The following is a 15348-nucleotide window of genomic DNA, read 5'->3' as shown; positions in this document are numbered from 1 at the left end:
TTTTGAAAAGATTGAGATATGCGAACCATGTCTATTGGTAGATATGCATGAAGAAACTCCATACAGATGGATCGTTTGGACTCACTTGATTTTAAATCACTTGAGACATGCAAATCATACCACATGGGCAAGATGACTGAAAAGCCTCGTTTTCAGTAAGATGGAACAAGAAAGCAACTTGTTGGAAGTAACACATTTTGATTTGTGCAGTCCAATGAGTGCTGAGGCATGCAGTGGATATCGTTATGTTCTTACTTCACATATGATTTGAGTGGATGTTGAGTATATTTACTTGATGAAACACAAGTCTGAATTATTGAGTAATTTCAGAGTGAAGTTGAAGATCTTCGTGACAAGAGGATAAAATGTCTATGATATGATCATAGAGATGAATATTTGAGTTGCGAGTTTGGTACACAATTGAGACATTGTGGAAATTGTTTCACAACTAACACCGCCTGGAACACCATACTGTGATGGTGTTTCCGAACATCATAGATGCACCCTATTGGATATGGGGCATACCTTGATGTCTCTTATCGAATTACCATTATCGTTCATGGGTTAGGCATTAGAGACAACCGCATTCACTTTAAATAGGGCACCACGTAATTCCGTTGAGATGACACCGTATGAACTATGGTTTAGAGAAACATAAGCTGTCGTTTCTTGAAAGTTTCGGGCTGCGATGCTTATGTGAAAAAGTTTCATCCTGATAAGCTCAAGCCCAAAGCAGATAAATACATCTTCATAGGACACCCAAAACAGTTGGGTATACCTCCTATTTCAGATCCAGAAGCAAAAGTGATTGTTTCTAGAAATGGGTCCTTTCTCAAGGAAAGGTTTCTCTCGAAAGAATTGAGTGGGAGGATGGTGGAGACTTGATGAGGTTATTGAACCGTCACTTCAACTAGTGTGTAGCAGGGCACAGGAAGTTGTTCCTGTGGCACCTACACCAATTGAAGTGGAAGCTTATGATAGTGATCATGAAACTTCGAATCAAGTCACTACCAAACCTCGTAGGTCGACAAGGATGCGTACTAGTTCAGAATGGTACGTAATCCTGTCTTGGAGGTCATGTTGCTAGACAACAATGAACCTACGAGCTATGGAGAAGCGATGGTGGGCCAGGATTCCGATGAATGGCTCGAGGCCATAAAATCTGAGAGAGGATCCATGTATAAAACAAAGTGTAGACTTTGGAAGAACTACTTGATGGTCGTAAGGCTGTTGGGTACAGATGGATTTTAAAAGGAAGACGGACAATGATGGTAAGTGTCACCATTAAGAAAGCTCGACTTGTCGTTAAGATGTTCTCCGACAAGTTCAAGGAGTTGACTACGATGAGACTTTCTCACTCGTAGCGGTGCTAAGAGTCTGTTGGAATTATATTAGCAGTTACTGCATTATTTATGAAATCTTGCAGATAGGATGTCAAAACATTGTTTCCTCACGTTTTTCTTGAGGAAAGGTTGTATGTGATACAACCAGAAGGTTTTGACAATCCTGAAAGATGCTAACAAGTATGCAAAGCTCCAGCAATCCTTCTAAGGACTGGAGTAAGCATCTCGGAGTTGGAATATATGCTTTGATGATGATCAAAGATTCTGGGTTTATACAAAGTTTATGAGAAACTTGTATTTCCAAAGAAGTGAGTGGGAGCACTATAGAATTTCTGATGAGTATATGTTGTTGACATATTGTTGATCGGAAATGATGTAGAATTTCTGGAAAGCATATAGGGTTGTTTGAAAAGTGTTTTTCAATGGAAAACCTGGATTAAGCTACTTGAACATTGAGCATCAAGATCTATAAGGATAGATCAAAAACGCTCAATAATACTTTCAAATGAATACATGTCGTGACAAGATTTTGAAGAAGTTCAAAATAGATCGGCGAAGGAGTTCTTGGCTGTGTTATAAGGTGTGAGTATTGAGTAAGACTCAAGACATGACCTCGGCAGAAGAGAGAGAATGGACGAAGGTCGTCCCTTATGCTTCAGACATAGGCTCTACAGTATGCTATGCTATGTACCGCACCTGAAGTGTGCCTTGCCATGAGTTAGTCAAGGGGTACAAGAATGATCCAGGAATGGATAATAAGACAACGGTCAAACATATCCTTAGTAACTAGTGGACTAAGGAATTTTCTCGATTATGGAGGTGGTAAAAGAGTTTGTCGTAAAGGGTTACGCCGATGTGAACTTTGACACTAATCCGGATTATTCTGAGTAGTAAACCGGAATCGTATAGTAGAACAGTTATTTGGAATAGCTCCAAATAGAGCGTGGTAGCTGCATCTAGGAGATGACATAGAGATTTGTAAAGCACACACGGATCTAAAAGATTCAGACCCGTTGACTAATAACCTCTCTCACAAGCGAGATATGATCAAACCCCATGGGTGTTGAATTCATTACAATCACATAGTGATGTGAACTAGATTATTGACTCTAGTGCAAGTGGGAGACTGTTGGAAATATGCCCTAGAGGCAATAATAAAATGGTTATTATTGTATTTCCTTGTTCATGACAATTATCTATTGTTCATGCTATAATTGTATTAACTGGAAACTGTAATACATGTGTGAATACATAGACCACAACATATCCCTAGTGAGCCTCTAGTTGACTAGCTCGTTGATCAACAGATGGTCATTGGTTTCCTGACCATGGACATTGGATGTCATTGATAACGGGATCACATCATTAGGAGAATGATGTGATGGACGAGACCCAATCCTAAGCATAGCACAAGATCGTGTAGTTCGTTTGCTAAAGCTTTTCTAATGTCAAGTATCATTTCCTTAGACCATGAGATTGTGTAACTCCCTGATACCGTAGGAGTGCTTTGGGTGTACCAAACGTCACAACGTAACTGGGTGGCTATAAAGGTGCACTACGGGTATCTCCAAAAGTTTCTGTTGGGTTGGCACGAATCGAGACTGCGATTTGTCACTCCGTATGACGGAGAGGTATCTCTGGGCCCACTCGGTAATGCATCATCATAATGAGCTCAATGTGACTAAGTAGTTAGTCACGGGATCATGCATTATGGAACGAGTAAAGTGAATTGCCGATAACGAGATTGAACGAGGTATTGGGATACCGACGATCGAATCTTGGGCAAGTAACATACCGATTAACAAAGGGAATTGCATGCGGGATTGCTTGAATCCTTGACATCGTGGTTCATCCGATGAGATCATCGTGGAACATGTGGGAGCCAACATGGGTATCCAGATCCCGCTGTTGGTTATTGACCGGAGAACATCTCGGTCATGTCTGCATGGTTCCCGAACCCGTAGGGTCTACACACTTAAGGTTCGGTGACGCTAGAGTTGTTATGGGAAATAGTATGTGGTTACCGAAGGTTGTTCGGAGTCCCGGATGAGATCCCGGACATGACGAGGAGCTCCGGAATGGTCCGGAGGTGAAGATCGGTATATTGGACGAAGGGTATTGGAGTCCGGAATTGTTCCGGGGGTACCAGGTGATGACCAGCGTGTCCGAAAGGGGTTTCGGAGGCCCCGACAAGTGTTGGGGGGCCTTATGGGCCAAGGGGAGAGGGCACATCAGCCCACTAAGGGGCTGAGCGCCCCTCCCACCCCATCTCACATAACCAGGAGAGATGGGGGCACCACCCCTAGGGCAGCCGCCCCTCCCGGCTTTGGGGGCAAGTTTCCTAGGGGGTGGGGGTGCCCAAACCCATCTAGGGTTTCCCCTGTGGCCGCCGCCCCTTCCCTAGGGAACCCTAGGGCGCCTCCCCCTCCTCCCTTCCCCTATATATAGTGAGGGAGAGAGAGGGCAGCCACACCCTTCCCCTGGCGCGGCCCTCTCCCTCCTCCAACACCTCCTCCTCCTCCGTAGTGCTTGGCGAAGCCCTGCCGGAGAACCACGAGCTCCATCACCACCATGCCGTCGTGCTGTCGGAGTTTTCCCTCAACTTCTCCTCTCCCCTTGCTGGATCAAGAAGGAGGAGACGTCCCCGGGCTGTACGTGTGTTGAACGCGGAGGCACCGTTGTTCGGTGCTTAGATCGGATTCGGCCGCGATCTGAATTGCGTCATGAACGACTCCACCGACCGCGTTCTTGTAACGCTTCCGCATCGCGATCTTTAAGGGTATGAAGATGCACTCCCCTCTCTCTCGTTGCTAGTATCTCCATAGATTGATCTTGGTGATGCGTAGAATATTTTGAATTTCTACTACGTTCCCCAACAGGCGTCACATATGATCAGCACTACTAGTTGGAATAGCTTCTACCCACTTAGTAACGTAATCAATAGCAACTAAAATGTGTGTATACCCATTAGAGGAAGGAAACGGTCCCATATAATCAAAGCCCCAAACATCAAATGGTTCAATAACAAGTGAATAGTTCATAGGCATTTCTTGACGTCTACTAATATTACCAATTCTTTGACATTCATCGCAAGACAAGACAAACTTACGAGCATCTTTGAAGAGAGTAGGCCAATAAAAACCAGATTGCAATACCTTATGTGCAGTTCTATCTCCAGCGTGGTGTCCTCCATAAGCTTCAGAGTGACACTTGCATAGGATCTGTTCCTGTTCATGCTCAGGTACACAACGTCTAATAACATCATCTACTCCTTTATAAAGGTGTGGATCATCCGAGAAGTAATGTCTTAAATCATAGAAAAACTTTTTCTTTTGCTGGTATGTGAAACTAGGTGGTATATATTTAGGAACAATGTAATTAGCATAATCAGCATACCATGGAGCAGTATGAGAAGCATTTGTGACAGCTAATTGTTCATCAGGAAAGCTATCATCAATAGGGAGTGGGTCATCAAGAACATTCTCTAACCTAGATAAGTTGTCTGGAAAGGGGTTCTCAGCTCCCTTTCTATCAATAATATGCAAATCAAATTCTTGTAGCAAGAGAACCCATCTAATAAGTCTAGGTTTAGCATCTTTATTTTCCATAAAATATTTAATAGCAGCATGATCGGTGTGAACAATTACTTTAGAATCAACAATATAGGGTCTGAACTTATCACAAGCAAATACAACTGCTAAAAATTCTTTTTCAGTAGTAGCATAATTTCTCTGGGCACTAGCTAGATTTTTACTAGCATATTGGATAGCATTTAATTTCTTATCAACTCTTTGTCCTCGAACAACACCTACAACATAATCACTAGCATCACACATAATTTAAAAGGGTAAATTCCAATCAGGTGGCTGAACAATGGGTGCAGAAATCAAGGCTTTCTTAAGTATTTCAAATGCTTCTACACAATCATCATCAAAGACAAAAGGAACATCTTTTTGTAAGAGATTAGTCAGAGGCCTAGAAATTTTTGAGAAGTCTTTAATAAACCTCCTATAAAAACCGGCATGACCAAGTAAACTTCTTATACCTTTAATGTCCTTAGGACATGTCATCTTTTCAATAGCATCAACTTTAGCTTTATCAACTTCAATACCTCTTTTAGAAATTTTATGCCCCAAGACAATACCTTCATTAACCATAAAGTGGCACTTCTCCCAATTCAAGACAAGATTAGTTTCTTCACATCTCTGCAAAACTCTCTCAAGGTTGCTTAAGCAATCATCAAAAGAAGTTCCACACACGGATAAATCATCCATTAAAACCTCAACAATCTTTTCACAAAAGTCAGAGAATATAGCCACCATACATCTTTGAAAGGTAGCAGGTGCATTACATAGACCAAAAGGCATACGTCTATAAGAAAAGGTACTGAAAGGGCAAGTAAAAGTGGTCTTTTCCTGATCCTCTTTTGACACAGGTATTTGAGAGAAACCAGAATAACCATCTAGAAAGCAAAAATGTGTATGTTTGGATAATCTTTCTAGCATTTGATCAATACAAGGTAAAGGGTAATGATCCTTTCTAGTAGCTTTATTTAATTTGAGGAAATCAATTACCATTCTATAACCTGTAACAATTCTTTGTGGGATCAATTCATCGTTATCATTAGGAACAACAGTAATACCTCCCTTCTTAGGGACACAACGGACAGGACTTACCCACTGACTATCAGCAACAGGATAAATTATACCTGCCTCCAGAAGCTTCAGTATTTCATTTCTTACCACTTCTTTCATCTTAGGATTTAACCGTCGTTGGTGATCAACAACCAGTTTAGCGTCTTTCTCCAATTTTATTTTGTGCTGACATAGAGTGGGACTAATGCCCTTAAGATCATCAAGAGTATATCCAATAGTAGCACGACGCTTCTTCAGAGTTTTCAATAATTTATCTTCTTCCTGCTCTGAAAGGTTAGCACTAATAATAACAGGATATATCTTCTTTTCATCAAGATAAGCATATTTAAGAGTATCAGGCAATGGTTTAAGCTCAAACACGGGATCACCCTTGGGTGGAGGAGGATCCCCTAGGATTTCAACAGGCAAGTTGTGTTTCAAAATAGGTCCCTGTTTAAAGAATACTTCATCTATTTCCCTTATTTCATTCATAAACATATCATTTTCATGGTCTAACAAATATTATTCTAAAGGATCATTAGGAGGCACAGCAATAGAAGCAAGACCAATAATTTCATCCTTACTAGGTAATTCTTTATCATGGGGTTGTCTACGAAATTTAGCAAAATTAAAATCACGAGACAGACCCCTAAACCAACAGAAATGATATCCTTTTTGCAGTCTATCGTAGCATTAATAGTATTCAAGAAGGGTCTACCAAAGATTATGGGACAAACGTTATCTTGTGGGGAAGCAAGAACAAGAAAATCAATAGGATATTTAATTTTCCCACACAAGACTTCAACATCTCTAACAATCCCAATCGGTGAGATAGTATCTCTATTGGCAAGCTTAATAGTAACATCAATATCTTCTATCTCAGCAGGTGCAATATCATGCATAATTTATTTATATAAGGTATAAGGTATTGCACTGACACTAGCACCCATATCACATAAGACGTGATAATAGTGATCTCCTATTTTAACTGAAACAATAGGCATGCCAACAACAAGTCTATGTTTATCTTTAGTATCAGGTTTAGCAATTCTAGCAGCTTCATCACAGAAGTAAATAACATGACCATCAATATTATCAACCAAGAGATCTTTAACCATAGCAATAGTAGGTTCAACTTTAATTTGCTCAGGGAGTTCGGGTGTTTTAATATTACTTTTGTTGACCACAATTGAAGCTTTAGCATGATCCTTTATTCTAACAGGGTAAGGTGGTTTCTCAATATAAGCGGTAGGAACAATAGGATCAACATTATAAGTGATAGCCTTTTCTTCAACTTTGATAGGTTCAACCACTTTTACTTTAATGGGAGGATGATATTTAAACCACTTCTCCTTAGGGAGATCAACATGAGTATGATTCACAGAAAGAAGCTACTATCTCAGAGTCAAGTCCATATTTAGTGCTAAATTCACGAAAAGCATCGGTATCCATAAAAGATTTAACACAATCAAACTTAGGTGTTCTACCTGACTCCTTACCTTCGTCGAGATCCCAATCTTCAGAGTTGCGTTTAATTCTTTCCAATAAATCTCATCTGAATTCAATAGTCTTCATCATAAAAGAATCAGTACAAGAAGTATCGAGCATGGAGCGATTGTTGAGAGAAACCTGAGCATAAATTTTTTTGAATAAAAATTTATCTTGAGAGCTCATGAGTGGGGCATGAATATAACATTGACTTAAGCCTCCCCCAAGCTTGAGCGATACTTTCTCCTTCACGGGGCCAAAAATTATATATATAATTACGATCACGATGAACCAAATGCATAGGATAAAACTTCTGATGAAATTCCAATTTCAACCGGTTGTAGTTCCATGATCCAATATCATCACATAGCCTAAACCATGTCAATGCCTTTTCCTTCAAAGATAAAGGGAAGACCTTCTTCTTGATAACATCCTCGGGCATACCTGCAAGCTTAAATAGTCCACAAACTTCATCCACATAGATTAGGTGCATATCGGCATGGAATGTTCCATCTCCTGTAAAAGGATTAGCTAGCAGTTTCTCTAACATACCCGAAGGAATTTCAAAGTAAACATTTTCAGTAGGTTCAGTAGGTTGAGGAGCAACTCTTTGCTCTACTGGTCGGGGTGAAAATACCCCGAACAAGCCCCTCAAAGGATTATTTTCCATAGTAACAAGTGACAGTAAATTTCAGCACACTATATAAAATTTTCCTTACCGAATTCCACCTACCAAAGGCGCTTCACTCCCCGGCAACAGCGCCAGAAAAAAGTCTTGATGACCCACAAGTATAGGGGATCTATCGTAGTCCTTTCGATAAGTAAGAGTGTCGAACCCAACGAGGAGCAGAAGGAAATGACAAGCAATTTTCAGTAAGGTATTCTCTGCAAGCACTAAAATTAGCGGTAACAGATAGTTTTGTGATGAGGTAATTCGTAACGGGTAACAAGTAACCAAAGTAAATAAAGTGCAACAAGGTGGCCCAATCCTTTTTTTAGCAAAGGACAAGCCTGTACAAACTCTTATATAAAGGAAAACGCTCCCGAGGACACATGGGAATTATCGTCAAGCTAGTTTTCATCATGCTCCTATGATTCGCGTTCGTTACTTTGATAATTTGATATGTGGGTGGACCGGTGCTTGGGTGCTGCCCTTCCTTGGACAAGCATCCCACTTATGATTAACTACTCTCGCAAGCATCCGCAAGTACGAAAGAAGAATTAAGGTAAACCTAACCATAGCATGAAACATATGGATCCAAATCAGCCCCTTACGAAGCAATGCATAAATTAGGGTTTAAACTTCTGTCACTCTAGCAACCCATCATCTACTTATTACTTCCCAATGCCTTCCCCTAGGCCCAAACAATGGTGAAGTGTCATGTAGTCGACGTTCACATATCACCACTAGAGGAAAGACAACATACATCTCATCAAAATATCGAACGAATACCAAATTCACATGACTACTTATAACAAGACTTCTCCCATGTCCTCAGAAACAAACGTAACTACTCACAAATCATATTCATGTTCATAATCAGAGGGGTATTAATATGCATAAAGGATCTGAACATATGATCTTCCACTGAATAAACCGACTAGCATCAACTACAAGGAGTAATCAACACTACTAGCAACCCACATGTACCAATCTGAGGTTTTGAGACAAAGATCGGATACAAGAGATGAACTAGGGTTTGAGAGGAGATGGTGCTGGTGAAGATGTTGATGAAGATTGACCCCCTCCCGACGAGAGGATCGATGGTGATGACGATGGTGGCGATTTCCCCCTCCGGAGGGATGTTTCTCAGGCAGAACAGCTCCGCCGGAGCCCTAGATTGGTTCCGCCAAGGTTCCGCCTCGAGATGGCGGCGCTTCATCCCGAAAGCTTCCTTCTTATTTTTTTTCCAGGGCGAAAGACTTCATATAGCAAAAGATGGGCACCGGAGGCCTGCCAGGTGGCCCACGAGGCAGGGGGCGCACCCAGGGGGGTAGGGCGCGCCCCCACCCTCGTGGCCAGGGTGTGGGACCCCTCTGGTTGATTCTTTCGCCAGTATTTTTTATTAATTCCAAAAAGTGCCTCCGTGCAGTTTCAAGACTTTTGGAGTTGTGCGGAATAGGTCTCTAACATTTTCTCCTTTTCCAGCCCAGAATTCCAGCTGCCGACATTCTCCCTTTTCATGTAAACCTTGTAAAATAAGAGAGAAAAGGCATAAGTATTGTGACATAATGTGTAGTAACAGTCCATAATGCAATAAATATCGATATAAAAGCATGATGCAAAATGGACGTATCACTCCACGGTCGTGCATGAGCTACTATGCCGACGAAAGTGTGCATCTTCTTGGTCTTGTGCATGCGACTATGCCACTGCACGTGTGCAACGCCTTGGTCGTATGTGTGCAATTATAACTACTGCGATGCAAAAAAAATGTGACTATTGCAACATATAATCATCGAAACATATACTAGCGGTGATTTCTGCCATCTGGCGATGGACCAAACTATTCAGACTCGCCCAACCAGATTGATTTAATTCAAAGCAAAATTAACTATAGCCTGTTGCAGGAATATTTTCTGCTGCTTTGATCCACTATCGAGCCCTGGTTGACCCATCCAGGAAGAGTCTAGATGGACGAACACACAGCTGCATGCAGACCACCACGAACACATAGCCGCGTGTAGACCACCGTGATGCATTCATCTGTGCTCCCTTCTTCCTGTCTACAATGATGCATGCACACCACCGCGTGTCCTCCACCCACAGCCACGACAGATCCGGCCGCCCTGCCCTTCTCCTTCACTCCCAGCCTTCTGGATCGATGGATTCGGAGGGAGGTGACCACCTACCTGCAGGTCCCCATGGGGCGCCACAAGTCGGGGGAGAAATTGTCGACCTCTGCGGGAGAGGGGCGGGGGACGGCGGCACACTCCGGTGGCCGGTCGCCGGAAGTAGTGGACACGCGCGTCCGCACCTCCCTGCCTGTGTGTGGTGGCGGGGGAAACAGAGGAGGAAGATGAGACTGGTTTGGGTTGGACCGGTACACACGACACAATCTGACAAAAACTTACCCTAGACTCTGTCGTAAGATCACATCAGACGGTCCACGCTCGGCCGCTCGGCAAGTCGAAATCGCGCGCGCGCACTTTTGGATTTTAGGAAAAACAAAATAGAGTGGTTGCCGAGGGTTTAGACTAGCCACAATCGGTAGTAACATATAGTAGTAACATGGCCATGTTACTACATCTATAGTGAGGAGTAACATATGTGTGGTAACATGCAACACTTCATTTATTAGGATATAGACTCATATTGCCTTAGGGGGTGTTTGTTTCCAGAGACTTTTTTGTGTAGGGACTAGAAAAAGTCCCTCTCAGAGACTTTTTTACCAAACGGGAGGGACTTTTTAGGAACTAAACTAGGCATTTGGGACTAAATCAAGAAGAGTCTTTTTTGGGACTTTTCCAACAATGTCCCTCCATGCATCCATTGGCCCGCCATCCCATGATGTTGTTTGATTGTTATTTTTCTATATAGTAAGGGCAACATGGTCATTTAATAACTTTTAGGAAGGGACTAGGAACTTTTTAGTCTCTGAAAACAAACAGGGAGGGACTTTTTAGGGACTAGGGACTTTTTAATTGGGACTAGAAAAAGTCCTAGGACTTATGAACCAAATAGGGTCTTAATATGTGTGATGTTACTCATACTAGTAGTAACTAGCTATGTTACCACATGCCTCTCTTTCTTTATTTATTGATTGCTACATCATCTATTTTATCTACTTTCTTCGTTTCATATTAGTATACATCCGTTTCAGTGACAACTAATATGAAACGGAGAGAGTAGATATGTGTAGTGTTACTAGCCATGTTACTCCTACCGTGGGTAGTCTTATAAGCTCCAGCTGTCCAACACGACCAGTCGCCAGCTCCATTCCCGCCCCCCTCAAAACCCTCTCGAGTTCCAGAACCTTCCAGAAGAACGTCCCGCAATCGTCGCCCTCTCCTCCTCTCCTCCCCATGGCCGCGTCGGCGTCGGCGGCGGGCGGCGAGCCCCAGAAGCAGTTCCTATCCATCATCCGCGACTTCGCGGCCGAGAAGTCCCACGGCGGTAAGCGTCCCCCTCCCCGCGGCCTCGCCGCATCCACCCCTGTAGCACCGTAGGGTTTCGCGTCCTCGGCTAACCCAAGCCCGCCGCCGCTTCGAGTGCAGAGCGCACGGTGTCGGGCCTGAAGCGCCGCCTCGACGACGTGGTCTCAGCGTCCGACGCGGCCACGGCGGAGCTCGAGGCCGCGAAGCGCGCGCGGGAGGCGGCAGAGACGGAGCTGCGCGGGAGCGAGGTGCAGGCATCCATCGCAGACGCGTCGATACAGGCGCTCGAGGTATCTCCCCATCTCCCTCGCCCCGAAACGTGTGAATCGTGCCTCCGTTCAGTGCCAGTTCGCCTGATTTGGTTCGACGTGTTGTCGTGGTGCGTTTAGGCGACGATCTCTCGTCTCCAGGAGGAGATCGCGAAGCTGGGCTCTGAACTGGAGGCGCTTAAGGTCAGAAATCTCGATAATCGAAGCGGGTTCAGTTAGGATCCTGGCCTGTTGTTGCTTAAATATGACGCGCTTTGTGTGTTGGTGTTGTGTGTGTGTGTGTGTGTGTGTGTGTGTGTGATTGGAATTGGAACTGGCGGGGCTGCGCTTTTGGTGCTCGATGAAATGGCTCCAAAGAGCACGGAGGACATCGAGAGGTGAGTGGGATGGACTCTGTCTATCGTGCTGTTTCTGTTGTGCTCCAGTACATATCAACTAATTTACACATGCGCCTGCGCTGGTTGTTTCAGAGAGGAGTTCTTGAGACAGATGCTTGAAATGAATGCAAGGATAAGGTATGTGTTATTCTTTTGGTTTGCCGGCACTGACTACATGTCGTTCCCTGGATATGCAATCAGCTATTCAGCTGTGGCTTGGGCTGCATCTCTTGTTTGCTTTGGTACTATATATAAACGACCATGCCATTGTCTGGCATAGTACTTCGCCTATGTTCAAACTACAGTGAGGGATCGAATAGGGATATATATGTGGATCTCGAAATTACAGTGATCCGTGAAATAGAACATTGAATATGTTTTAACACATTAACCTGCAGTAAGGGTAATCATGTGATATTTTGGACAGCATTATTAAGATCCTTTGCTATAACCTTATGAAGATAGTGTCAAGGGATACTACTAAGTTTTGTTTAATTCTTCAGAATAGTCGAACAGAATCACTTTTCTACCTTTTCTTTTTTTATTATGTCTACTTGGTATATTTTCTTTGCCTGCTAGCTGAAACTTGCATTAGAAGTTTCTTATTTGCTAATTATCTCGAGATAAACTTCATTCCTCCTCTGCAGGCAGTTTCAACAGAAGGCTTCTGCAGAATTAGCAGAGAGGTGCTCTGGACCGCCATCAGCAGATGGTAAGCAAGGCAAGTCAGCAGAGGGTAAGGACGCCAACTCGCAGTGCATACATAACACTTTCGGTTCCTGAATACCTTAAGAAGGGTTCCTGTAATTTTGCAGTTCCCATATTGTTTCTGTTTGATTCATTTTGCATAGTTTGAAGGGTAACCGGAATTATAAGTTGTACTTCTGTGCTGTTCTTTATTATGTCTGTACCCAAAAGCTTGTTATTTTTAGCTAGATCAATCTATGTCTTTGTTGTGGCGTAGAAGAGTAAGGGTGCACATAATAATGTAATGGCTGATAAGCTGCTCTTGTATTCTATCCTCCATAATAAGATAAATATGTGATTGCTTAATAAGATAAAGAATCTTGAAATGTGTTCCATTCGGTGTTGTGTAAGCTGGAAATGTGTTTCATTCTGTGTTGTACATATACTTACAGATATAATTTCTGTTATTGTAAGGCAAGCTATTGTTGGCTTTGTTTTTCTGCGATCATTTTGTTAATTATGTGCTCTGCAATGTGCTAAGGGTATGAGCTGCATGATACTTCTCTCATTTGCCCTTATGAATCTCCTGTCTAAAGTACTGTGCTCTATATTGCTACTTGTTTCCTCTTGGACTGAAATGTTCACCTTGGCAGGTCAAAATGTGAGCGACATGAATGAAACTATGGACTCAGAAGGTATGTTGACAGATTCGGTTGATCAGATGAACAAGATGAATGCTGAGGTGCATGTATTGGAGGTAGAGTATCAAAAGGACCTGCTTGAACTTGAAAAGGTTCTTCTCTCCATTCTTTCACCCAATATTGTGTTATTTATTAACTATTCAACTATTCAATGGATGTGATACACTTGTTTGGTTTTCTCCGTGTATCACTCAACTAGTTTTACATGCTGTGAACTAATGTGCTAGACATGTGTGTATTATCTGCATTATCCTTTTCAAAAGTCAAAGAAAATAATGCCAATGCTATTCGTCACGGTGCGAAATATAGTAGTTTATGCTGATAAATATTTGTTGTGCTAAATGTTTCCAAAGACATTTGTATGATAAACACTAGGACCACCATAATTCCAACCGTACGGGGCTAACATGCACGTACTGAGGCAGATGCTGCTGCTGCGGGTTTTTTTCACATGCTGCTGCTGCATTGTGAGAACTATAGTTCCAACTTCCAAGCTATAGCGATTCTCATAATTTTAACAAGAATATAGCAGTACTTGCTTTTTTTATGTATTCAGTTCGCTGCTTTTGCAGGAATGCGCATTGTCTGACGTTTTATATGGACATAAATTTTAACAGCTCTCTCAAGACTGTTGCCTTGTTTTACAGCTGCGTCATGAACTGGCTGATGTGCGAGCAAAGAGAGCTCTTATGGAGGCTGTGATGAAAGAGACGAAGAAGTTGCAGGAGCTCGGAGGATATCCTTTTCACCTGTCTAAAAATCACTTTGTTTGCGCAACTATTATTTATATGTACATATGTTCCTGCCGCTTCTTCATCCGTGTGTGTTTGCGGAAGCTTTCCTTGACTCGACGCAAGCGCGTGTCTGAACTGGAGAATGTGCACCATTCACTCGCTGAGGAGCTCCAGAAGCGCTACATATGCCCTGGCTGCGGAACCAACAACATGGCGCCGGAGGAGGAGGCAGCACCGGCAGCGGCGGTGGCAAACTAACTAGAGAAGTAGAGAGCACGCTGGTAGCTGCGAATCGGCAGGGCTGGTACCTGGTATGAGTTCCCAGTAAATCAGTGACACGGATCAGATTGTTTGTGGACGATAAAACCCCCCTAGATTAGCCGGCTGTACTTTGGCGAGCGGTTAGCTCTTGTCGTTGCATTACCTGACCTGCAGTGCCTGTCGAAACCGCTGGGACACAGTCGTAAAATTTTCAGTGATCAGTACGAATACACGTCTTGTATCTGTTTCTTTGCTGTCACTGTCCGGTATTGTGATCTGAACGGTTTACGAGCACTCTTGACTAAAATTGGTCAAGCACAAAATCCTCTGTGTTTTCTCTTTTTTTTTGTTTTTTTTGCAGGGAAAGAGTATTTCTATTAGCTAGCAAAAATACTCCAGTAGACGCAATCAGAGATCATAGCAGGGGCAATTTCCGGTGGAAAGTTATGAATCCACACTGCTGCTTTCACCTACTCCCTCCGTTCGGAAATATTTGTCATCAAAATGAATAAAAAGAGATGTTCTCTGTTACATTTCTTTTTATTCATTTTGATGACAAGTATTTCTGGACGGAGGAAGTACATAGCCTTACTAGGCCATGACTCGCAGAATTGGCTTTGTGGTTTATCTTACAGTTTTGCTAAAGCACATCTAGATGTGTCATAAGTATTGCACATCTAAGTCGTATGCCATTGATCTTACATTGAAATTCGTGTGAATATTTTCCAGTTTTGCTAAAGCACATCTAGATGTGCC

At 42.7% G+C, this 15348-nt stretch overlaps 1 protein-coding gene across 1 annotated transcript; it reads left to right on the top strand.

The window, feature by feature from the left end:
• Positions 1–11378: 11378 nt before the first annotated feature.
• LOC125523744 (spindle assembly checkpoint component) lies at positions 11379–14851 on the top strand. Its single transcript, XM_087537960.1, has 8 exons — positions 11379–11582; positions 11684–11853; positions 11953–12015; positions 12190–12209; positions 12303–12347; positions 12857–12945; positions 13550–13689; positions 14245–14851. Exons 1-8 carry the CDS (start codon positions 11492–11494, stop codon positions 14587–14589), a joined length of 963 nt encoding a protein of 320 aa, XP_087394086.1. The 5' UTR covers positions 11379–11491; the 3' UTR covers positions 14590–14851.
• The last annotated feature ends 497 nt before the right edge of the window (positions 14852–15348 follow it).

Source organism: Triticum urartu, chromosome 7A, assembly GCF_056163025.1.
Source record: "Triticum urartu cultivar PI428250 chromosome 7A, HENAU_Tu73, whole genome shotgun sequence".
NCBI classification, from domain to species: Eukaryota; Viridiplantae; Streptophyta; class Magnoliopsida; order Poales; family Poaceae; genus Triticum; species Triticum urartu.
Note: the sequence above shows the minus strand (reverse complement) of the source record. Positions and strands in the feature narration are given on the sequence as shown.